The 25,969-nt window shown below is 40.1% G+C and overlaps 1 protein-coding gene across 8 annotated transcripts in view; it reads right to left on the bottom strand.

Annotated features, from left to right (window-relative positions):
- Positions 1 to 262: 262 nt before the first annotated feature.
- gapvd1 (GTPase activating protein and VPS9 domains 1) overlaps positions 263 to 25,969 on the bottom strand; it is a 121,381-nt gene continuing 95,674 nt past the window's right edge. For 4 of the 8 annotated variants that reach the window (XM_063073400.1, XM_063073404.1, XM_063073401.1 and 1 more), the window contains 9 exons: positions 23,163 to 23,282; positions 20,850 to 20,976; positions 20,329 to 20,450; positions 18,669 to 18,828; positions 16,867 to 17,054; positions 11,622 to 11,835; positions 10,390 to 10,462; positions 5,229 to 5,426; positions 263 to 4,285 (listed from right to left, as the gene is read on the bottom strand). In XM_063073400.1, the coding sequence (XP_062929470.1) occupies positions 4,145 to 4,285; positions 5,229 to 5,426; positions 10,390 to 10,462; positions 11,622 to 11,835; positions 16,867 to 17,054; positions 18,669 to 18,828; positions 20,329 to 20,450; positions 20,850 to 20,976; positions 23,163 to 23,282 (1,343 nt within the window). In that variant the 3' untranslated portion in view covers positions 263 to 4,144. The remainder of the gene's footprint in view (positions 4,286 to 5,228; positions 5,427 to 10,389; positions 10,463 to 11,621; positions 11,836 to 16,866; positions 17,055 to 18,668; positions 18,829 to 20,328; positions 20,451 to 20,849; positions 20,977 to 23,162; positions 23,283 to 25,969) is intronic. The other 4 variants (XM_063073405.1, XM_063073403.1, XM_063073406.1 and 1 more) reach the window with 2 other exon arrangements.

The following is a 25,969-nucleotide window of genomic DNA, read 5'->3' as shown; positions in this document are numbered from 1 at the left end:
TTCCTTTTGCTTGATTGTATCTGCCAACAGATTTGTACCAAGCACCACTGCATTACTGCTCCTAATGTTGCTGTTAAGTTTGCATGCAAGATCCTGTTGAAATTCGTACACATCTTATAGTCGTTAGAGCCAATGTGCATGAATTTTAGTTGGTACAAATATACCCATGAGTTAATGTGCTGTACAATATGAAGACCACCCAACACTGCATGCAGAAAATTAACACTGAAATCAATTCTTCAGTATGGCAAGAACCAAATTCACCAGCAGACACCAACAATGGGATAAAAGGCTCCCTTTAATTAGCATTATGGATTGATATATTACATTAATCTCCTTAAAGACAGTATACATTTTTCCCGTGTGCAAGATTGTGCAAGCTCATTAACTTAGGCTTTGTAAAATCTCTAACAGTTTCAAAGAGGCAGTAATTCAGGTGATGCAGTTAACAAACAAAACACAGTATTTCGTTAGCTTAGATTAACTTCTCAATATAACACTCCCTTCTAAGTTCCTAGCTGCTAACTGCAGAAAATCATTAGTTGTCCATTCCTGATGTTCTAAAACATCAGATATGGTAGTAGGTTTGGTCCTCACATACATTTCTGGGTCGATATGCTTGTCAGTACAGGTTTTACGTGTCTAATTAAAGCAGTTGCAATTTTTCTTTTTTAAATTATTTTTGTTATACAGTATGCAAGTGATAGTTTCCATACATTTCAAAATCTCCATGGATACAATCAACTCATACACAAGTTGTCCAAGCAAATTCTTCAAATGTTTAAGACCGTACTTCAAAATTTAAAACACAAAAGGCAACTTAGAATGAACCCACAGAGAAAGCACGTTAAAAATAAATAGCTGACATTTCAGTTTTCATAAAGTCTAACTGTAAAATAAATAAACCCCAATCCCTAAGCTGTCCCACTGTTTACATTTAAATTCCTTTCCTAAATTGATGTTTAAGGTGAGAAAAACAAAAAACATAATGTCTAAAAATTACTTCAAAGTGCAACTGCAAGACAAATATTGTTGTTGTTTCAGCCAATTAGTCTTTAGCCTTCAACTGCACCTTCCCTATATACCCATTAAAAGCCCAGCATGATGTGTATTACCCCAATGCTGCTGAGACGAGGGTCGGCAACACCAGAGAAATGTAACACTAAGCCAAAAAGGAGCTAGGTTTTGAATTTCATCCTCTATCCTGGTTTCTCCAGCTAGCTGATCTGTAAAGCACTTTTGTGTCAGATTAGGTTCTGCTAGCCATTTTGCTTAGGTTATTGACTTAGACACCTCATGCCTGCATATAATGCCAACTGCATTAATACCCCACAGCTGGAATTATACATAAATTACCTTTTTTTTTCCAGTTTTAACACCATCAGGCCAAGTTTTGCACTAGTGTAAGGAATTCAGATTCCCAGATGTATAACCCAAGATTAAAAATATTCAGAAATGCCATTTGATCATGTAGCCTTAAATTAGTGCTAACTACTACATTATAGCTAGACACTTAGTCACACTGAAACTTAATTACATTAAAATAAAAATAAAGATAGGACTTGTTTTTGGCAAGTTGTTTCAAATCAACTTGAACTTAAACTGTCTGTCAGGGCTGGAAGTTTTACTTACAAGTAGAGGAAATGAGTAACTCAGTAATAATCAGGTGAACAGACTATTCATTTTAAAATCACCCAGTTATATGGCTTTAATATCATTGATTATATTCAGCATCAAATCTTCCCATGTCAACTGACTAACTAAAGTGTGCAGGTGCACATTAAAATTCATTCCAGGAATTTCTTTTTATTGCAAAGACTTTTAAAAAAAAAAGATTGTAGGAACTAGCTAAGATGTTGTTACATGGATCGTGGTTGTATTGGTATGAAGTGTCCCATTGCTTCAAGACTATAAAATATTGAATATTTAGGCTGCTGTTTGAAATAAGAAAGATCCTTTACTCCAGACTTGCACTAAAATATCTACAAACTGTAATTCCACATCGAATATACATTCAGTTAGAACAGGTATAGATTTTTCTCCCACAATTCAGATAATTTACAATTAAACATGGTGGTGTCCAACATCCCCAGTCCAAGAAAGTGGTTGGAGGGCAAGTACTTACTCTACCTCTTTCCTCCTTGATATTGAGATATGAAACCTCAGAACATGTATCCAACAGCTCTCCCTGTGGTATTCACCGTTCCAAACCCTTGACCCAAACTGAAATCGTATCATTAGATATGTGCTGGAGATGTCTCAGGTGAGCACAGGTATCCGAGATTAGGAAGGATTTTATTCTATATGGCCACTAAGGGACAAACTCACATAAACATCCAAGGTCTTTGGTAGCCTGTGAATTTCGTAATGATGGCAGGTTTATATTAGACTGGTTTCGGATTAGCACAATGGAGACCTTCTTCTCTTAAGTTACTTTATTTTCTAAAAATATGCAAAATCAGGTGCATTTACATTAATATTACTATTCATCCACCCACTGAGTAATGATCCCTTTATATATAATAAAGAAAAAAACAAATCAGTCTTGACTTACTGGAGCTGCCATTATTTAATCCTACCACGTGAGTGTTCATAATGTAACCTAAAATGCAATAATTTAAATTCTTATACCTTGCCATTTATACTGTATATCCTAACAATCAACATCTGACTCACTGCATTTTGGCAGTTTCACCTGAAAATTGTTCTAGACAAGCCAAGTCCCAATGCCTTCCTACTCCATTTATTGGAAACGGCTTTGTAAAGGTGCAGCTAGCACCAGTCATGTATGGCTGTCCATTCATGTTGGCCGTTACATGTTAACTCTCGCTGTCAACAAAGGCACTGCTGTCAACTGGAAGTCTCAGCTGCTGTGAGGGACTGAAGTGATTTTTGTTGGTCTTCCACTCAAATTTTCATCTCTCCCAGCCATGGCAGTCACGGTTGCGAATTTCCTTGTGTGCTCCAGGAGATGAAGAGGTGTGCTTCTGTGAGATGGTCCTTATGCCCACAGGGGAGAATAAAACCTCCATGGAAATGAGGGAGTCAAATAGCAGTCAAGGTTGGAATTCAATTGCAGGCAAGAGTTCAGCATTTCGTTGCTGCTTTGACAATGTCCCTTGCTGAGTTGAGATTGTGGGAAGAGAGGTCTCTGTATCCTCTGGCTACAACTGGATCCCTTATACAGAGAGCAGAAACTGGTTTATTTTAGTCTCTGGATCAACTATTTGCCACACAATAAGGAAACTAGTTTAAGAACTGAGAACCAGCACTTTGACTTTGAAACCGTGAAACAGACAACCTTATAAAATCACCTCCATAAAGCATCATTATATGACTTCGGTTTATAAAAACCCTAGCAACAAAACAGTGGAGTCCTATGCTGCTTTACTAACAGGCTGGTTAAATGTTAACACTTAAAACAGATGCCAATAAGGTTACAATGTCAGGTATGTCAGCTCGCTTAAAGAAAAGTCCAGGCTTTGGAAATAATTTATTGGAAGGCCCAAGAACACTTTGAAGCAACACAAAGTGGTGACTTCTTCAGATAAAATAACAGACCTGTTGGCTCTTTACCTCTAATTCCAACACATTGCATTTCTGCTGTGTGCAATTTTTAGGAAAACTCTGATTGTTCGGTCAAATGCAAGTTTCTCTGAAAGATTGGGCTGGATACTTGACAAAAAAGACCTACTTCCTCATGAAAAAGACATTAAGCCATCAGTTGCTAATTTGCTAATTCTTTTTATAAAATTGTTGAGGGGTTGGCTTGGGCATGGTAAATGAAATCAAAAATCAAAGAAACACTTGCTTAAGGCCCCAGTTGAGAACTCATGCAGACCAGAATAACAGATGGGAAGAGGGGTCATTTGCTTACAGTACAGTTTCAAGTTCTGAAATACCTGAAAAAGTGTGGTCCCTTTTCGCATTGCTGACAGTAATACAAAGACCTGTTAGTAAATCTGATTGTTAATTTTGGTAAAGATCCACTGAATCTAGTTCTTTTTTTTTCATTTAAATGTCTCCACACTATGTACATGTACTATACAAGAGAAGATTCAGTCTCCAGCTCTCCTTCTCGCAAACAGTTGGTGCAAATCTTTTCACTTTTCCTAACAGTCTGTCATGCAGGTGGTGTTCTGCATCACTTGCGATCATCAATGGTTTTAATGAATTCAACTGCTGCTGTGAACTGCATCCACCAATAGGATTCCTCTCCACTGAGCCGGCTGGCATAGAAATTATTGATGTACTGAACAGTGGACAGCAGGCAGGGTGGGTTAGCCTAAAGGTATAAAAGAGATGAATTAAAAGCCGTACAAAATCAGGAGGGAGAAAGAATCAGACCATATATTACTTCTCATTCAATAGCAACGTCTTAATTTATGCTTCATGGGAAATACATATAAAATGTTAGATATTCGAGAAGCATTGAGAATGGTTCAATTAGATTAAAGGTGTTTTATATCACCTCTACTACATCATCTCTCAGACATGTTGCATTGTCTAGCCTTGCCAATTAGCCTGAAGAAACCATCATTAGTGCTACAGAATCCTGCAGGAATTAATGACAATGATTTTTTTTCTCCAAATACATTAGAACAACATCTTACTGACAGCAGATGATATTCTTAGTTCAAAATATAAATTTGCATAGGATTAAGTAGCTGCCTTTTGCAGAGAAAGCATCATTACCATCCAAACTCAGAAGTGGTCAAAATGTTCAAGGTTCAAAGATTTTGCAAACACAAGAGATTCTGCAGATGCTGGAAATCCAGAGTAACAACACACAAAATGCTGATGATGGGTCTCAGCCCAAAACATCGACTCTATATTCCTTTCCATGGATGTTGCCTGACTTGCTGAATTCCTCTAGCATTTTGTATGTGTTACTCAAAGATTTCACACATTGAATACCCTAGTGATTACAGGGTTAGACAAAATTCCTCAGGGTGCTATCTACTGTTCATCAAAAAAAAATCAACAGATCAATGGACAATCTAAATGAAACTGAAATTTGCTGCAGCTATCTAGGTGAAAATATATATGTGCATAAAATGGTTCAAAAAGCAATTTAATTTTCAAGACAAGAGACTTTTTTATTTGCCTAGCAGAAGAATGCATTCCTTTGCTTGTATGCAGAGTTGAAAATACCAGTGGCTTTTTAGAATGGCTGCATTATAACTGCACTCCTGTTAAAAAAAAATGATATTCATCTGTTGGCTCACCTTGATGAGGACAAAGACAAGAACGGGAACAAAGTCATCTGCTCCAGGGACTGAGTCCTCATTGGCCAAGCTTAACAGATTCATTATGGTGGAGCACATTCGCAGGATACACTGAACTTTATCTCTTGGGGTCTTGTATGCATTGATTGTTCGAACCTCTGACTGTGCGGACGGCCATGGAGCCTCTTTCAAATACACCTAAAAAGGTACAGAAAGTACACAAGGTACACAATATCACAATCTCAACACAACCATTAGGATTACAAATTAATTTCTATTTTAAGTAGGTGGCATCTCAGAGCGCAGGCAATATTAACAAAAAGGATTACAATTACTGTGACCTATGAACAGAAATATTTGTGCAGTGCAGAGAAAATTTAGAAGTGCAGCTCCCTTGTGTATTTGCCTGTAACAAAAATACCTCCACAGACTTCACAGCGTAGGCATCCGACCAGCTCCAGAGTGGTGACCTCCATTGAGTGCACAAAAGAATTTCAGAACATCAGACAACATTGGACAAAGTTCACTAGTTCCTTGAGCTGGAGCACTGGGTAGTAAATTCTGTTTTGGCGGCAGAAAGATCTGAGAGGAATAGACCCCTCTACAAGTATAGGTTACCTCAGTGAATTAACAGCACAAAAAAATGGGTCTAGGTACTGTATCGCACATACTCTTCAAAGGTGAGAGAGCAATGTAGATTTGCATTGAAGTGGAGGAGATAGCAAAGGAGGGGAGGGTGGTGGTGTGGGGAAGAAACGCCATGAAGTTTCTGCCCACGATGTTCATTTTCTTTTATTTAACGATTCTGAATAGCAAGTTGCATTTGCTAAGCTGCATACATAATATACATATACTGTATAAACTGTATATGTGGACGACACAGTAGCGTAGCAGTTAAAATAACACTTTACAGCGTCAGTGCTTGGGGTTCAATTCCCACCACTGACTAAGGAGTTTGTACGTTCTCTCACCACCAGGCAAGGGAATAGTGTAGAAAAATAGAGAAGAAAAATGAACAGCAAAGTGATTCACAGCTAGGTTCAAACTACCCAGTTACAAAGACAACTTGGCTCAAACATTACAAAACAAAATGAAACGAAGCTGCCTTGATATGGGTTTAGCTCCAGTGTTTCAGCGACTGTCAGGGTGAAGAAAGGGAAGCAAACACAGACTCAAATCACACTCACTACGGATCTTTCTCTCCCTCTCTCTTTTACATTCTGGCACTGCTATCAGAGAAACTGTTAAACTGTTGGAGATGAGAACAGGTAATCTGCTGAGCTGAGAATAGCAAGATTAATGGGAAGCAAAGAAATAGGAAGAGACTTGGTAAAAAAAACACCTCTTCAAACGAAGAGCTAACAACACACCGGTATAAAAAATGTGCTCTGAAGCCAATTTGTTAGGAAAGATTGGTGGCAAATTCCTGGTGCCACAAGTATTCTATTGAACTGGCTTGAAGCATGAGAGATCAAGAACTGAGAAAGTATATAAAAAAATAATTTGGACTTTAATTTAAATATTCAGTTTTCACCAAAGTTCATCAGATTGACTTTAAGACTTGGTTACCAAAAACCAACATAACTCAAACTGGGCAGCCAAAGATGGAGGTAAATCTTGCAGGCTATGACCAGCAGTACCTAAGGGAACCTGATTTCCAAGTGTTTCAATGTGTTTTGATCTTAATTGTTCACACCAGCTTTATCAGATCCTGACTGACTAAATGTCAGAGCCAAACCACTAGGCAGCCTTAGCTTCAACAGAATACAAAGCTTCACCCCATGTTTTGCTTCCTGGTAAAGCCTGCAGGGTCTCTCTGGAAAGCAGGGCCTAATCTTGCTGGTGGTGAGCCTACACGTTGGCCCACAGGATGGGAGGGTCAGCGAGATCAACCCTCTGCATCACAACCAGGTGAGTGCGGGTGGGGGGAGGGGAAGAATCAAGTGCAAGGCTGGATCCAAAGAGTGGTTAATACTTGCACGCCAATTTTCACGTCAAATGCTTCACTGATAATTTCAGTTCTATATACATCTACAAGGGATATGCATGGAATAACCTTTACCTAGTCCAAATCCACGCCATCATTTTTGTTCCAATTATATTATACCATTCTGTGCTGCAGAGAGACAAAGTGTAAATGCTTCATTCTAATGGGCCACACTTCCAGGTTCTAACTAAGCCTAATTATGTGAAAGTATCAAATCCTCAATGTATTTGTAGATACTTTTTCTAGTTGCAAAGGAAGCTACAACCCAAAGGGATGAGGGACAAGGGAAGGCTACTAAATTCCCCAAGCCTGTTCTGCTAGAAATGTACACTTGTTTATCCATGGGCCCCTTTATCACCTTCTCAGATATCCTATTTGTCTCCACCTTCAAAACATTCAAAGATTCAGGTTCCACTGCTTTTTTTCACCCTGAGTGAAAAAGTCTGTCTACTTCTGCATTTAATTGTCCTGGCAATGAATGATAACACTGAGATCCCTCTGCATCTCAGCTTGCTACAGTCAGTCACCATTTATATCATTTGTTTCTTTTGTAGACAACTTCACACGTCCCACAAACTGCACTTGCAGATTCATTTGTTCACTTGCTTTCCGTTTTGCTCCCTGAAGTCTTCTAATGTCCTCTTTGCAACTTCCATTCCTGCTCATTTTTGTGTCATCTGCAAATTTAACAACCATACCACTCAGTGGCATCTACAAGAGTGATGGACTCTTAACCTCTCAATCTACCCCTTGCTCTTTATTTTGTGCCTCCACTGTACTTTATAACTGTACAGTTCATTCTACTGTCTTCCTTAGAACTACCTCACTGCATTGTTGTAATTAAATTATCTGAATGGATGCTAAACAAAGTGTTTCACTCTCTTGGTACATGTGAAATAATACACAGAATTAACAAATTGTAAAAACATGAGGCCACAGCACAAATCCCTGTGGTACACCACTTGCTACATCTTGCCAATCTAGAAGACAACCCACTTATGCCTATTCTCTATTTTCCATTAGCCAGTCTTCTATCCGTTGTAAAATTACTTCCTAAACCATGAGCTCCCACTTTCTGCAATAACATACTGACACCCTAGCAAAGGTTTTCTTGAAATCCAGATATAGTACATCTATTGATTCCAATTTATCCACAAGGAAATGCTGTATTTACAATGAAATTTACAAAAAAAAAAATTGTAGATACTTAAAATCTGAAATAAAACCAGAAAACACGGGACACATTCAGTAAGATGAACAGCATCTGTAGGAAGGAAAACGTTTCAAGTTGAAAACAAGAGAAGGTGGGGGAATGGTTGGACAAGACAATGGGGATCTCTCTGATAGGGACAATGCTAGGGTTGCCAATGGATATAAGCTACAAAGCCTATCCTGTCAATGGATTAATAGGGGCAGTCGGCAGAAAATTAACAAAAGATGTGATACAAGGGCAGTTAGAAAGTGAGAAGGTTAAAAAAATGAGTATAAAAATTACAACATGCAGGGCACGTTCAGCCAAGTCATGTTGTACTCGATTTCCCCTTCTAGTTAAAAAAAAATCCATCCCCCTTCTATTCCCCACTTTAGCCTCTTATCTCTTTTCACCTGCCTATCATCTCCCTCTGGTGTCTCCCCTCCTTCCCCTGCATATCACCTCCCTCTGGTGCCTCTCCTTCTTCCCTTTCTCCTATGGTTTACTCTCCTCTCCTATCAGATTCATTCCTCTCTAGCCCTTTACCTTTCCCACCCACCTGGCTTCATTATCCACTTCAAGCTATCCTCCTTTCCCTCTCCCACCTTTTTATTCTGACATCATCCCCTTTCCTTTCCAGTCCTGAGGAAGACTCTCAGCCTGAAACGTCAACTGTTGGTTCATTTCCATGGATGCTGCCTGAGCTGCTGAGTTCCTCCAGCATTTTGTGTCTGTTGCTTTGGAATTCCGGCATCTGCACAAGATAAATTACGGAACGGCAAATTCAGCCCGCTCTGAGAGACAGTGGCTACCCAAGGATCTAGAATTAAATGCAGATTCTAAAACGCTGCAACATATGCAGATAGAAGATTTTGTTGAGAGCCTCAGTGTTACAGTGGGTGGCTGGTTTAGAATGGGAGTGGGATGGAGAATTAAAGTGGTAGACAACAGGGAGTGCCAAATTCTATCTGGGGGATCTACAACAGTGTGAACACCAAAATGAAGTAACTTGAATCGCTCCTGCACTGGAAAGACTGCTTGTGTCCTTAGATTGGGAGAATGGAAGCCGTAAAAGGATAAGATCTGATTCTCCTGTGCCTGCATGAGAAAGTGCCACAGAGAGTGTGTGGTGGGGACAGAAAAGGAGAGCACAAAGAACTACCATGTCTCCAAAATGCTGCAACAGCAGATGGGGAAAAAGACCAGTCCTGTGGTAGAATCTGACATTCCTTTGTTTGAGCAACACACATAAAAGTTGCTGGTGGCCGAGACCCTTCGTCAGGACTAACTGAAGGAAGAGTGAGTAAGGGATTCCTGTTGTTTTCCTTTGTTTGAACTTACTCTGTCCATACTTAACAGTTTCTAACTGCTTCCATTTAAACATCAACCGACACTTTTAATTCATTTCCATGCCAACCCTAACCTTGTCCTATCATAGATATTCCCTTTGTCCTACCCAATTCCTCTGCATTCTTGTTACAAACACCTGTTAAGGTGCATTCTCCAGTTACCTTATAAGGTAACCGTAGCCTTCAGCCAGGAGCAGATGTCATCAGGTGGTTCCCAACCTTCACCGAGTGTTTTGGCCCTTAACCACGACACTCTCCAGTTGGTGGGCTGGCAGTGGTGGCCAAATCACTGCCCATCTGTTCCTGGCTTCCAGCTCCCCTCCTCTCGCCTCCAAATCCAAGAAGAGGCTCGTTCTGCCTCCTCCCCCATCCCTACGAGCTGCTTGTTTTTTGCTCCTTTCATCCAGGTCCAGATCTGACAACAACCGCCATGCTGATTTGGCTAGGAAACCTCTCTTTTCTAGCTTTGAAGTGTTTTCTAACCTAAAACATTAACCCTTTCTCTTTCCACTGCCATTGTCTCACCTACTGAACATTTCCTGCATTTTTTGTTTTTAATGTAATATTTAGAAATTCTCTTCCAGAACTCTTCTGCATAGATTTGCCAAATACTAAATTTCCTTAAGTTATTACCTCTGGAATTTGAAGTGCCCTGTGATTTGCAGTGACAACTTTACAGAGACGTTGAATGTGCTCATAGAAGAGCCTGGAAAAAAAGATTACAGAAACAAAAGGTTAAGGTCAACTAAATTTGCAGCTTAAAACTTAATTAAATTTGTTTAAACAACAATAGCATTTATACAGCATATTTGAGAAAATTATCTTAAGGCAGGTTTTAAAAATAAAAACGGAGGAAAAAGAATCTGAGAATTATTTGTATGAGTGCATTGTTTTTACCCAATTCTTGTCCTGTGCAAAATAGACCACTTCAGAAATAATTTAGACTTTACAGGCAGATTCATTGTTGAGTGAAATGGGGAGCCAATCAGACACAATATTATACATATATAATTGCATAGAAGTTGCAAAGAACAAATTCAATACACATTATAAAAATCACAAGAGTATTTGTGGTCTTCCTAGTTTAAAAGTTTTGAACATACCATCTTCCAAAATCAGATTTTTGTGTATCAGGTGTAAAAAAAAAATTCTGCTTCTTAACTGTCTTGGTTAGAACTTGCATTTGTTTAGCACTTAATCACAAACACCTCAAAGTACCTCAGAAAATAAATTGCCAGCTGAGTTCCTCCAGCATTTTGTGTGTATTGCTTTATAATACAAGCAGTTTCACACACATACATTTGTAATATTGTTTGCATAATAGATACTAAGGTATCTATTACATCATTTCTTTGGTCCATATTGAGACGGTCTCAAGTTGTTTAATTTCTGACCTGGGAATATACAATTTGACTCCACCTCAGAGCTGAAAACTCTCTCTCCCTCTCTCATGGCTATTACATCTGAACCCTGTACTGCACACTGTAGCATTTAAACTCTACTGGCTCTTCACCCTGAGGGGCAATACATAAGATTAAATATAGCTGCAACCTTCACAGTAGGAGAAAAATTTCCAACATTTGAATTTTAAGCTCAAGTGCAGTTGCTATCTGCAATATGTAGTTAAATATCACCTTTTCAAACGTTGATGTAGTAAGTTATCAACAACTACACTGTTTATGAAGTCAGTTTTTCGAATGGCATTTCCAATAAACATTTTTGAAGGCCAGTTTCATTAGTAATCTATGCCTTTATTAACACCCTAATTACAGAAAAAAAGCATTTTTTATGGGGCTCAATAACAACTAAAAGGAACCACATGAGTACCTTTTCAAAAGTTGTGCGCAATATTTATTGTTACTTACTGGTCACGTAAAATATCACCATCCTGATTGGGGTAGAAGGCAAGTTTGAAAATGCGGTTCATGACACTGCGCTCAATTGCCATCTGTGCATCCTGGAGCTGTTCCTCACTGGCGTTCTGCCAGATAACATCCTGTGCCATCGCTCCATACAACGACTGCAAGAATTCTTCCACTAAGGCTGTTTTGTCATCTGCTGCAGTGAGATTCTGGAAGTCTGCACAAATAGTGAGGCTAAATCAAGCAGTGCACAAATAGTTACTTCTTTAAGAACCTAGGCCATAGCATCTCTCAGTTCCCACCCTCTTCTTCCAACAGTGCCGGCTTTCAGGGAATTTCATTTAGCAGACACTGTCTGCCCTCTAGTGCCTCACCTGCAAGCTGTAACAGTGAGTCTTGGCAGGATATTTTCCGTGGAGACCGTCACAGTCTAGCCAGATTCTGCTTTCACCCACTGCCAACAAACTTCTCAGTGTGGGTTAATGGATAGCAATCAAGAGCAAGAACAACAACTTGTATTTATATAGTGGCTGTAATGTCCCAAGGCAGTTCACAGAAGCTTCAAACAGAATGTTGGCTGATCGTCCTCCTAACTAGCCCAGCATCACTAAGAGCCAACACTGCGCCCCAACTGCTTCACAAACCAAAAATTAGCCAGCACAGTATGGGTGCCTCTGATCTATTTGGCTTGACGCTAAGGGGAGGAGGGCTTCTCTTGACAAGAGCCAAGACATCAGAGGAAGCTGCAGATTACACACTTCAAAACCATTCAGAGATCTACAAGTTCAAAACTAAAACATTTTCAACCTGAGCCCATCTATGTCAAATTAAGCATTTTAACTGTCTCTAGCGCGAGTAAGGATCCTTCATGACGCAGCAATAACCAGAATGATCCCATCCACACTGCTCATGGACTGTTTGCCCCGCTCCCATCAGAAAAGAGGCTACGCAGCATTCACACCAGGACCACCAGACTAACAGTTAAGCTCCCCCAAGCCAACACCTCCACCCATTCCCACCAGCCCTACTTTATCATTTTCCATCAGTCACCTTACATACAGATACTCCTGCACTTAGTGTCACTTTATGGACATACAATCAGTCTACATACATTTATATATAACAATATTTTGCATTGTAATTTCAAAACACATTAACAATTGAAATTTTCCATAAAGATGAAACATCTTGCCAGCATAGTAAAAGTTCCTAGCACACAAGTTGACTTAAAATCCACTTCTCACACAATTGCAGTAATTGACAATTATGCAGAAAGCCCTATTTGTCTTAATATTCAATAGTTAATCTGATCAACTATTCAGGTTAGCCCCCCCCCCACCCCTCTATTATCCCCACCAGTTCACTATAATGTAAATAAACTCTTCAAACCATTTTTATAATGCTGTTTACATTGTAAATACAAGCTGGTATTTAAGTATTTATGCATATTTCATTCAATATCTGCATTTTAACCTCAACTTTAGTTTTATATAACCCTTCATGAGGAAATCTGCAGATACTAGAATTTCAAGCAACACACATAAAAGTTGCTGCCTGGCCTGCTGCGTTCACCAGCAACTTTTATGTGTGTTGCTTTATATAACCCTTTGTTCTTTATAATTGTTGAATGTTGATTTTTGTTACACTGATTAAAGCACCACAACAAGTTCCTAACGCATGTAAATATATATGGCAAATAAAGTTGATCCTGAACTACAACTGATCACCTGTAGCAAAGTGTTGTACATTAAATATGGGCTTTCACATCCGCAAAGAATACAATAATAAGGTTCATAAAATAAATGCCAACGTTTGTAGCCATTAGAAAATAGGGATAGTTATGGAAACACGGAGACACAACAGACTGCAGAGGCTGGAACAAAATAAAAATGAGCAGCCAGAAGAACTAAGCCAGGCAGCATCTCTGGAGGGAAATGGGTAGTCCCTTTATCTGCTGCAGAGGGAGTTAGCTAGTATAAAGGTGAGGAGGAAGAGTAAGGCAAGAGCTGACAGGAGGTAGGCAGATGCAGCTTAGGAAGGGTCGATTGCCAGATGGAGCCAGGCAGGGAAGGGAGAGTGGAGATTGATGCTGGGAGGTGATACAGTAAGTGGAGGCAATAAAGACCATCTAAGATATAGAAGGATTAGGCCGTTGAACCGATCAAGTCTGCTCCACAACTAGTGTTACAAGTAATGGAACTTAAAGGGCTGCATGTTATGTAGTTTGATAAGAAGGAAAATGAAGAATGGAACCAAATAATGGAGGGGTGGCAAGGCAAGTAGTTCAATATATTGCTAGATTTGAGTATACCTCTACACCAAGTCTAATCAGTAATGGCCAGAGCACTATCCTACTCAAGATCATAGTTCAGCTTAAACAAACAAACCGAAAGCCCAATACATTCACATTTTTTTTGTGTGGGAGGCAAGCACAAACATTAAAACTAGTAACTTGTCTCAATCTTTTGCTTAATCAGCATGATATTCTTTATGTCAGCACTCATCAATTCCTCCCTGCCATAGAACAATAATCAAAATGAATGCGAAGACTCTGAGGCGCATATGTATTTTTGGAATTAAAATTTAACTGGGAAAGGCCAGCTGAACCAAACAATGGCAGTTGGAATATTATAACTAAATACTTAATTACCCCCACTCCCAGCTTTCTCTGATAGCCATGTAATCTCCTGGGAAGAATGCCATGTTTTCCATTACTTTTTCTGGTTTCCTATTGGGAAAGGATATCGTGGACACTGGTCATTCTCCAGTAATCTTTCAGTGACTAAATCCTTGCAGGCCGTATCTCAGATAATGATGAATTTGAGTACAAAGAGGAAATTAAGAACCTGGTGGGATGGTGCAAAGACAATACCCTATCCCTCAACGTTAGCAAGACGAAGGAATTGGTTGTTGACTTCAGAAGGAGTAGCGGACCGCACGACCCAATTTACATCGGTGGTGCACAAGTGGAACAGGAGAGAAGCTTTAAGTTCCTTGGGGTCAACATCACAAATGACCTGACTTGGTCCAACCAAGCAGAGTTAACTGCCAAGAAGGCCCACCAGCGCCTTTACTTCCTGAGAAAACTAAAGAAATTTGGCCTGTCCCCTAAAACCCTCACTAATTTTTTTATAGATGCACCGGAGAAAGCATTTTTCTAGGTGCATCACAACCTGGTATGGAAGTTGTCCTGTCCAAGACCAAAAGAAGCTGCAGAAGATCGTGAACACGGCGCAGCACATCACACAAACCAATCTTCCGTCCGTGGACTCCTTTACACCGTATGCTGTCGAAGCAGTGCTGCCAGGATAATCAAGGACGCGACCCACCCAGCCAACAGACTTTTCATCCCTCTTCCCTCCGGGAGAAGGTTCAGGAGCTTGAAGACTTGTATGGCCAGATTTGGGAACAGCTTCTTTCCAACTGTGATAAGACTGCTGAACGGATCCTGACCTGGATCTGGGCCGTACCCTCCAAATGTCCGAAACTGCCTCTCGGTTTTTTTGCACCACCTTACTTTCCATTTTTGTATTTTCTATTTACGATTTATAATTTAAATTTTTAATATTTACTAATTTTAACTATTTTTAATACCTTTAATATTTAAAATTTGTAATCCAGGAAGTGTGAAGCGCAGAATCAAATATCGCTGTGATGATTGTACGTTCTAGTACCAATTGTTTGGCGCCAATAAGGGCGACATCAGCAAGGGAGATGAGGCTGAGTACAGGGCTATGGTAGGAAACTTTGTCACATGGTGTGAGCAGAATTATCTGCAGCTTAATGTGAAAAAGACTAAGGAGCTGGTGGTAGACCTGAGGAGAGCTAAGGTACCGGTGACCTCTGTTTCCATCCAGGGGGTCAGCGTGGACATGGTGGAGGATTACAAATACCTGGGGATACGAATTGACAATAAACTGGACTGGTCAAAGAACACTGAGGCTGTCTACAAGAAGGGTCAGAGCCGTCTCTATTTCCTGAGGAGACTGAGGTCCTTTAACATCTGCCGGACGATGCTGAGGATGTTCTATGAGTCTGCGGTGCCCAGTGCGATCATGTTTGCTGTTGTGTGCTGGGGCAGCAGGCTGAGGGTAGCAGACACCAACAGGATCAACAAACTCATTCGTAAGGCCAGTGATGTTGTGGGGATGGAACTGGACTCTCTCACAGTGGTGTCTGAAAAGAGGATGCTGTCCAAGTTGCATGCCATCTTGGACAATGTCTCCCATCCACTACATAATGTACTGGTTGGGCACAGGAGTACATTCAGCCAGAGACTCATTCCACCGAAATGCAACACAGAGCATCATAGGAAGTCGTTCCTGCCTGTGGCCATCAAACTTTACAACTCCTCCCTTGGAGGGTCAGACACCCTGAGCCAATAGGCTGGTCCTAGACTTATTTCCTGGCAAAATTTCATATTACTATTTAACTATTTATGGTTTTATTACTATTTATTATTTATGGTGCAACTGTAACGAAAACCAATTTTCCCCGGCATCAATAAAGTATGACTATGAACATGACTAAAGTACAAAGTATCAGTAGCCATCTCACCCAATTTCCCCACAAGAAAGAGACTGTTGGACTGAATGAGAGAATGTTCACTTTCTTTCATGAACAAAGGATGCTGACGACAATCGTGCAAAACCAACTTGGATATGACTGAAATCAGCCAATTTTGCACAATTATTGGAATTTTGAATGATATGGTTCAGCCATTGACTGAATAGGTTCACTCTACCACATGGTTTAAAATGTTATGCTTTAAATGAGCATGCAGTAGTAATTGGGTGGCATGGGGCAGAGAAACAGAGGTGACGGAAGGTGCTCTTTCTACAGGTCACTTTTGGGCAAGGTGTTGCACCTGCTTAGCGCCCCCCTCACCAACCACCATCAGATCACATGAAGCCATGAAACAGGTGGTGGGGTTGTATGAGCAGCAGGTGCATGTCACAGTTCCAGTCATGCGGTCACTGTTGTGAGGCAGACAATCTCTGAAAAGTATTGATAATAGCTGGAGTCAACCACCTTGTAAAGGCACTGCCCAGAAAAAGGAAATGGCAAACCACTTCTGTAGAAAAATTTGCCAAGAACAATCATGGTCAAGACCACAATCGCCCACATCATATGACATGGCACACAATGATGATGATGGATAATTCAAAGTTTTGCATGCAATGCAATAATAATTTTTTAAAAAAAAAACAAGGTTTGTTAGCAGTCAATTGAAAAGAATTTACGTTACCTTTAATAAATTCCAGAATATGCTTCTCCCTACTTTCAAGCAATAGTCTCACACAAACTGTTGTGAAATATCTGTTGGCAACTTCTTTATCTCTCAGCACCCTTTGCAAGAGTCTCTCAAGGTGGGCTTGTGTAGTCTGGAGCCCCTGGCGACATCGTGTCAGATAAGCGATATATGGAGCTCGTTTTCTTAAACAAAGAGAAAGGAAGTTACAGTGTAGTTAATGTTGAATTAACCCAGCAGCAATTCAACGGCAAACTAGGCTGTAACCCACAACACAGAGAAGATGCAGCAAGCTGAGAAACACAGCTGCAAGGAAACACTGGCAAAACATTACAGACCAAAGACATACAGGGTTTCAGTGTTAAGTAAGGTGATTGGATGAAAGTTAAGGGGAATGTCAGAGGTAAGTTCTTTACAGAGTGTTGGGTGCATAGAACACCCTGCGAGGGATGGTGGTAGAGGCAGATACATTAGGGGCATTTAAGAAACTCTGAGAGAGGGATATTATAAAAGAAAAAGAGAGGGCTATAAGGGAGGAAAGGGTTAGATTGATCTTAGAGTAGGTTAAAAGGTCTGCACAACATCATGGGCTGAAAGGCCTGTGCTGTGCTGCACTGTTCAATAGTATGTTCTACAGTACTGCGCAGAAGTCTTAGGCACATATATATAGCTAGGGTGTCCAAGACTTCTGCATAGTACTGTAGTAATTTTATCTATTGCACTGTACTGCTATCTCAAAAAACAAAAAAATCATGACATATGTGAGTGATGATAAACCAGATTCTGTTATCTGGTCAAAGAACACTGAGGCTGTCTACAAGAAGGGTCAGAGCCGTCTCTATTTCCTGAGGAGATTGAGGTCCTTTAACATCTGCCGGATGATGCTGAGGACGTTCTACGAGTCTGTGGTGGCCAGTGCCATCATGCTTGCTGTTGTGTGCTGGGGCAGCAAGCTGAGGGTAGCAGACACCAACAGGATCAACAAACTCATTCGTAAGGCCAGTGATGTTGTGGGGATGGAACTGGACTCTCTGACGGTGGTGTCTGAAAAGAGGATGCTGTCCAAGTTGCATGCCATCTTGGACAATGTCTCCCATCCACTACTAATGTACTGGTTGGGCACAGGAGTACATTCAGCCAGAGACTCATTCCACCGAGATGTAACACAGAGCGTCATAGGAAGTTATTCCTGCCTGAGGCCATCAAACTTTACAACTCCTCCCTTGGAGGGTCAGACACCCTGAGCCAATAGGCTGGTCCTGGACTTACTTCATAATTTACTGGCATAATTTACATATTACTATTTAACTATTTATGGTGTTATTACTATTTATTATTTATGGTGCAACTGTAACGAAAGCCAATTTCCACCGGGATCAATAAAGTATGACTATGACTATTGTGGACTGAGAGTGGGAAGGGGGCTGGGAGAGGGGAATCTTAGTTAGGAAGATAAGAAGGGAGAGGGGAGGGAGCGGGAAGCACCAGAGAGGCATTATGTAATAATCAATAAATCAATTGTTTGTAATCAAATGACCTTGCAGAGTGTCTCAGGGCTGGGTATGTCTGCACCCGCATCACCTCTGCCCCTTGTCCCACACCCCTCACATTGCACTCCATCCTCGCCATCCCCAACATCCTTTACTCCTGCCAGATTTACAAATTCACTCTGTTCCAAGTTGACAAATACAGTATTGTGCAAAAGTTTTAAGGTCCCTCGCTATATACATGTGCCCAAGATTTTTGCACAGTACTGTATTTTCTACGTTTGTATTTACGAAACAATGAATACATCCTACCTATAGTCCTCAGCAATGGCAGCAAGCAACTTGCGGCAGGTCCTGTTGTCAAATCTGCTAACGCAGCGCATTGTTTCTTGAATCTGTGCCATCAAGTGCTTATCTTGCAAATTGATGGCTTCGGCCAACTGAACTTTGAGAAAACAGACAATCTCATTATCTAAAAACAGAGGAAAATAAACAGAAAATTAGTCTTGGAGTTACCACAGACTCTTTGCAGCAACAAAAAAAAATGGAGTATGCTACCTGGCCCTTCAAGCCTGTCTCGCCATCCAGACTGATGACTGATCTGCCCCAGCCCTCAACTTCTCTTCTGTCCAGACCTGCAGAGTCCTCAATTCCCTCAATCCTTTAAAGATTGATCTACTTCCTCTTTAAATACTTGCATTGATTAAGCCTCCATAACCCTCACGATAGAAAATCCCTGAGACTGCAGACCATTTTTGCAAGAAGAAATCCCTATGCAGTTCCTTATGAATCAACTCAACACCCAGTTATCCTGTTTCCATCTGACCTTGAGTTTCAGTAAAATCTCACCTCCTTCACTGAAACATCCAACAGGTCCAACTTGTCCAGCAAGTGCACGTGGAGCCCCAACAGTTCTTTTATTTCCTCCCCCCACCCTACAGTCACCTCAAATCCCTCCAGTTGCCACCACTCACATTTAACACTAGCAAAAATTTACAGTGGGCAATTAACCTACCTGTAATTTTTTGGGATGTGGGAGGAAATCAGAGCGGCTGGTGGAAAGCCACTTGGTCACAGGGAGAATGTGCAAACTCTACACATTGATCAGGATTGAACTAGGTCACTGGAACTATGAAGAAGCACCTCTACAAAGCTGCATAATCCCTTCTTTGATTGACATGCAAAGGAAGCAACAACGGCTGAGTAATCTAAGAATCCAGTGGTAGTGTTGAGCAATTCATAAGCCATAGCACTAAAGATATGAACAGAAATGAATTGTAGGGAGGACAGCAGTTCCTTCTGTGCTGCTCCAAGGGAGATTCCCTGCTAAAATAATGGGAGAGAAAAAAGCTTTGGGCCGTCATGGTAGCGTAGCGATTAGCGTTAATGCTAGTACAGCGCCAGTGACCCTGGTTCAATTCCCACCATTGTCTGTACATTCTCCATGACCAGGTGGGTTTCCTCCAAGTACTCCAGTTTCCTCCCACATTTTAAAGACCAATAGGTAGATTAATAGTCACATGGGTAGAACTGGGCACCCCGGGCTGGTTGGGCTGGGAGGGGCTGTTATCATGCTACATCTCAAATTTATTGATTTAGAGATACAGCATGGAACAGGTCCTTTGAGTCATGTCGCCCCAGCAACCCTGATTTAGCCTTAACCTAACCATGGGACAATCTACAATTACCAATTAACCTACCCGGTACATCTTTAGATTGTGGAAGGAAACTGGAGCACCTAGAGAAATGCCATACATTCCATGGGGAGGATGTAGGGAGACTCCTTAGAGAGGTCGCTGAGATTGAACTCGCAACTCTGATGCTCTGAGCTTCATATTAGCAGAGCCAGGAAGCAATCGATATAAGCGAAATTTATTAGCTACCCTTAAGAAATTATTTCAGTATGCTTGTGCATTGCTACCAGATGATTATTGGGGACTAAATACCAGAAATTATTTTAAATGACCTTTACCCTCAGATTCTCCCTGATCCAGTCCTCCAGAAGGCCCATTTCTTGTTGCTGAATGGCTCACCAAAGGGAAGGCAATTGAGTCAGCTGAGCACAGGGCCATTCGCAATTTCTTCTTTGCATCCCTAATTGGTAGAATAAAATACTACCTTTAAGATTAGTGGCAATTAAGCAAAATAGAAACAAACAGTATGATTCTTAAATCTCTGAGGTCCCTCCAGTCTTAGCTAGTTAATTCTATTAAATATGCCACTAACTATAAACAACTGCCAAATTTAAATCTTTTCCTCTCAAAATTGGGATAAATGACAAGATAATAAACGGAACAGCAACAAAGCAGAAAGTGGGATTTCTATCCACACGACGTTTCGCATCCTACAGAAGGACTTAACAGTAGTGATAGAGGAAAAAGGTAGCTTGATTCCTTTTGTAAAGGGTGGAGCAACTCTGGAGACTGAACAACAAAACAGATTCAGTATCGTAACAACCTTAACTCCTGCCACAGACCAAATGAAGGATACTACCTAAAGGAGAATGTGGAGTCTTGAGTCTGGGCAGTCTGACTGGCCGAGTCTGGCAGATCATCTGCTGAAAGGTTCTGAAGAGTTTCGTCACGTGGCGAATCATGCACACTTTCATCTCCAATAACCTCTGCACAGAAGCAAACATCCTGTGTTATAACTGGAAAACACCACTTAACGAGTGACAGCAGCAATGAACAATATGCAATATAAACAAGAGTACTGATACAAAACAAATGCTCTCAATATCACGCCGATCAGTTTAAGCCAGGAGTACCAAATAACCATGTAAGGACAAAATGAACGTCCTGCATGCACGTAAGTACAACAGACCACGAACAATGGACAGAATGCTTGGACAGCAGCATCTGAAAATATTTGATCCCCTGGTGTGGGACAACTTCATGGCCAACCACTTGCTGGTGAATGCTGGAATGTTAATCGAGTGCCATGAGGAATTCACAGCCAAGTATGATTCTATTCCCATCAAGCAGAAGATACTAAATTCTGAAATCATGCACTGTCAAACTCAAAGACAGCTTCTGCCCTGCTGTTATAAACTTATTGCATGGTTTCTGCTGGGTTAAAATTGACTGTTGACCTTAAAACCTACCTCATTATGGCCTCATTTACATACCTTGCCTAACTGCACTTTTCCCTGTAACTGTATTCTGTTACTGTTTACCCTTGTACTACCTCAATGCACTGATGTGATGACATGATCTGTATGGATGGAATGTAGACAACTTCACATTTCCCACATACTGTACTTGCAAAGATATTTGTTCACGCCTTACTTGCTATTTTCTCCCCGCAGTCTTCTAACGTCCTCTTTGCAACTTGCTTTCCCGCTCATCTTTGCGTATATTGCACTTATGGACTGCGCACTTGTTTTACCAGACTTCTGGTTTTGATACTGTGTTTTTTTACCTATTCCTTTGTTGGTCGAGGGGAGTTAGTTTGGGGGCTGATGTTCTTGTTGTGTTCTGTTAGTTTTTTTGTGCTGGGGCAGGGGTTTGGGAGTTGATGGTCAGGAGGGGTTGAGTTTGATGTTTCTCTCTGAACGACTTTTATGCTCTTTCTTTCTTGACTAGCTGGAGAAGACGAATCTCAGAGATGTATATAGATACATACTTTGACCACAAATGAACCTTTGAAATTCAACAACCATACCCACTCAGCTGTTTCATCCAAGTCATTTGCATGAATGATGGACTCCTGACTTCTCAATCTACCTTGTAATGGCATTGCACATTACTGTCAGCCTGAGCTTTCTCTGTAACTGTAACACTTTATTCTGTATTCTTTTACTGTTTTCCCTTGTACTACCTCAATGCATTGCTGTAAATGGTGATCTGTATGGAGAGTATGCTAAACAAAGCTTCTCTGCAGTGTCCTGGTACATGACAATAATAAACCAATTTTTCCACTGTCAATATTCATACACACTTTTGGCAGGAATTGCTGGGCAGCAATAAATGACAATTCAGACTTTTCATCCCTTTCCAAAAATTATGGCAGTGCATGATTACCACAGTTGCTCTAGCTGTGATCTGCAAATCACAGGAGACATTATTTTTGCAGGATTCAAGTACTCTGTCCTAAGGTACAGGGGAATAGTTTAGTTTCTTTAAAATGTGCTGCCATCTTCCAATACCTTACATAGACCTTCAGTAAAACAGGAGAGAAAACAGTTTACATTGTGATAATGCAAGTTCCACAAAAGACAAACAGCCAATTCTGCAACTTTGCTTTTAAACTTTCTCCCTATTTCAGTTTTCAAGTTATTCCAAGATAGCAGAATGTCTGGTAACACCAACCTAAAACTAGCCTCCAGATGTTAACAAGCTATATTTCAATACTAGCTGATCCTTTGGAGTTCCTAGGTAGCTGTAGTCTCCTCACAAAGTGATTTTACAATAATAAACACAGAAGATTCTGCACTGCTGGAGAACTTGAGCAACAAGCGCAATATGTGATAGGAACTCATCAAGTCAGGCAGCGTTTTTTAGATGGGAATAAACAGTTCACGTTTCAGGTTGACTCTTGATCAAAAGTCCTGATGAAGCATGAAAGATTGAGTTTATTCTCCTCCACAGATGCTGCCTGACTTGCTGAGTTCATCCAGTTTTATATCTGATATTACAACCATTTTTTTCCTGCTACACAGTCACAGCTCAGTGACATAACAATTATATAAACTATCCATTAGTAGTGTTGTCTGCTGTTCATACAAGATCACACACCCATCACTTCAGCAAACACAGATAGGTAAAATAATTTTCCTAGATCAAAGTGAAGAGCAACATGGCTTACCTGTAACCTCATCATTTGCAACTGCTTCACTTGGACTGGACCGTTTAATAGCACTTCTGTATTTATCCAGAATATCCTCGGCAGCCTGGGCTTGTGCGTTCAATTTGGGGATTGGCTCATCTAGCAACATACAGAGTCAGTATGAAACATTTCTGACAAATCTTCACAATAAATACTTACAAATATATTTTTTTCTTCAACCTTGATATCTATGTCACACATTTATTACTTCTTAAAAAGATCTTTATTAGCCTGCTATTATTTTCCTTTTTAGAAAAGAATCAATGTAAATTTATGATGACACTGCTAAAACTACTATAAACTGCTAAACTGAACATTTTAATGTCCTGGAAAGTTTAAGCAGATTAAATATGGAAATATCAATTATATATGAAATTAACACAATTCCATCATAATCAAAATGTGATTCTGCAAAGTAATCGGTACAAATCTTCATTAATCATATATTACTAATGCCTGTACCAAAAGGCAATTAAAGATAGGCTGAGAATGTTTGCCATTTGTCACCAAGTTACTTATGGATTAGATCCAAAGAGATTTAAATGCATTAATTCTTGAGATTGTTCACAATCTTTAAAAAAAATAACATACCAAATGATCACCTGTGACTTTGCTCACAGGTAACCCAGGACAAAGCTGGAAAACAATGTTGCATGCACAGAAATTGAGAAAACATGCCAACTACGCATGCACAAATGCGAGCAGCAAAAACATTAGACATTAAAAAACAGCTTCACTAATGCAAAGCATAGCTCAAACACCAAAGCACCAGGAACAGAGCAGAAAGCAAGCAAATGTCCATGAAAGAAAAAAAAATGCAAGAAGGAAATCTGTTGCAGATACCAGAAAAATGAAATGGGTAAGATTTGTGATTAGTTGTGCTCCAGAAATAATATTCCTGATGGAATTCTGGGGAAACAATAAACTCATCAAGGACCTCAAACTATTTCTTCCGCTAAGGGCGTCACTATTTGTGCACAAAGTTAGCATGCTTCTTAGTGAATGGAAAATTGCTTTAAGGGCAGGATTTAAAAATGCTTATGACATACTGGATTTGAAAAAGAATGCTTGTGATGGAATGCCTTTCAGTTAATGTAAAATTTCACACTGGGAGATAATTTTTAAATATACAGAGGCAAAATATGGAAAGTACTAGGGAAAAGTCGGCTATAGAATTCAATATCCAACTGGCAACTCAATGTCATCCTTTACCACCGCCCACCCCACTCATCCATTCATTCTTATTTCCTGATACCTTTGCAGAACAAGAAACTGTGCCAGCCTTGTACGTACCTTTTTTCAAACATGCAGCAATGAGCCCGTGCTGCCGAATTAAACCTATGCGACCATTTATCCTACTACATCTTTAGTATGTGGGTGGAAACAGGATTACTCAAAGGAAACCCACGTGGTCACAGGGAGAATATACAATCCTTCAGACTGCAGCAGAATTGAATCTGGGTCACTGGTGCTCCAATAGCTTTACAGTAATCACTACTCTACTAGCACTTACTAGAGATATTCAGTGTTTCTATAAAACATGTGCGGGAAGCCTCCCCCATTCCACTGTTCAATGGCTGAGCTTCCGATATTGCTTGTTCATTTTTCGAATTACACATCTGACATTTACTGCAGGATATGGATGCCCAAGATGATAGTGAATGATCATTCTGACGTGCTCATGGCAACAGAAACAACCCAATAGATTGCAAAGTGATTTCAAAGGGCAATTAATAGCGAGAAATGATAGCGTGTAAAGTGAGTCAAGTCAAGAAAGAGAATTCTCTTCCTTAGCAAACCTAAGTGAGTTTTATCGACAACCCTGTTCCCTGGGTCTTTTTACTGATGACAGCCTTAGCTTCCTGCTATTAAAAAAGAGACCCAATTCAAATGTCCAGATTTGAATACTGCTTTCAGGACATACTTGTCTTCAGCAACATTTCCTTAGGATGAATGTTCACAGACTGAAGTCTGTGCATCTTTATTCTAGATTGTTGAGCCAGCAGAAATATCTGATCTGCATGCCTAAATTTTGATAAATCTGCGCTATTCTTATGCATTCTAGTGGAAAGCTTTGCTTGTTAGCACCCATGAAGCAGAGTGGGGTCACTTGCATGCAAAAGCGTGTGATACAGGAAAGGTCACGGCTATAGGTATATCAACCCCAATCTATGCGATCATCTCCATTAGCGTGGAGTGCACCCTGTGTGCATTTCATCATGCACTTTCTTATTTTCCTCAAAAACAGGCTGCAATTCTGTGGATAGATACTCAGCTTTCTCTCTCTCCCTGAAGTCCTGCTGTATTCATTTGGTGTGTAAAGGCGCCTTTATGAACTGCTCCATCTTAATTTGTTAGGGAACCCTCAAGAGCCACCAAGCAATATGCAATAAAATGAACACTGATTTTAAAGACCCGAATCCTAAAAAAGTTTTTAATAAAAGTGCAATAATCATTTCCCTTTAACTCAAAGTGATGCATTCTACCATATTATGTCTAAAGCATAACTTATTACAATTCATATTTTGCCCAGGATATCCTTTATGATCTTTAACTTTCAACCTTTTCAAATGAGAATAATAAGTCCAATTCTTCACCCCTACAATATTCAATTTTATCTAACTTCTCAAACAAGAAAATTAATTTCAACTAATTTAATATCTTTCTTTTAACTTAAAACAAATTTATACCTTGAATGTGTATTTTCCACACTAACATTGATCTTCCAAAATTCTTTCATCATTGATAGACAGAGATTTCAATATACAGATAAAATGATTTTATTC

The sequence above is a fragment of the Mobula hypostoma genome, chromosome 21 (assembly GCF_963921235.1).
Source record: "Mobula hypostoma chromosome 21, sMobHyp1.1, whole genome shotgun sequence".
Classification (NCBI taxonomy): domain Eukaryota; kingdom Metazoa; phylum Chordata; class Chondrichthyes; order Myliobatiformes; family Myliobatidae; genus Mobula; species Mobula hypostoma.
This window is presented reverse-complemented; position numbering and strand designations above follow the sequence as displayed.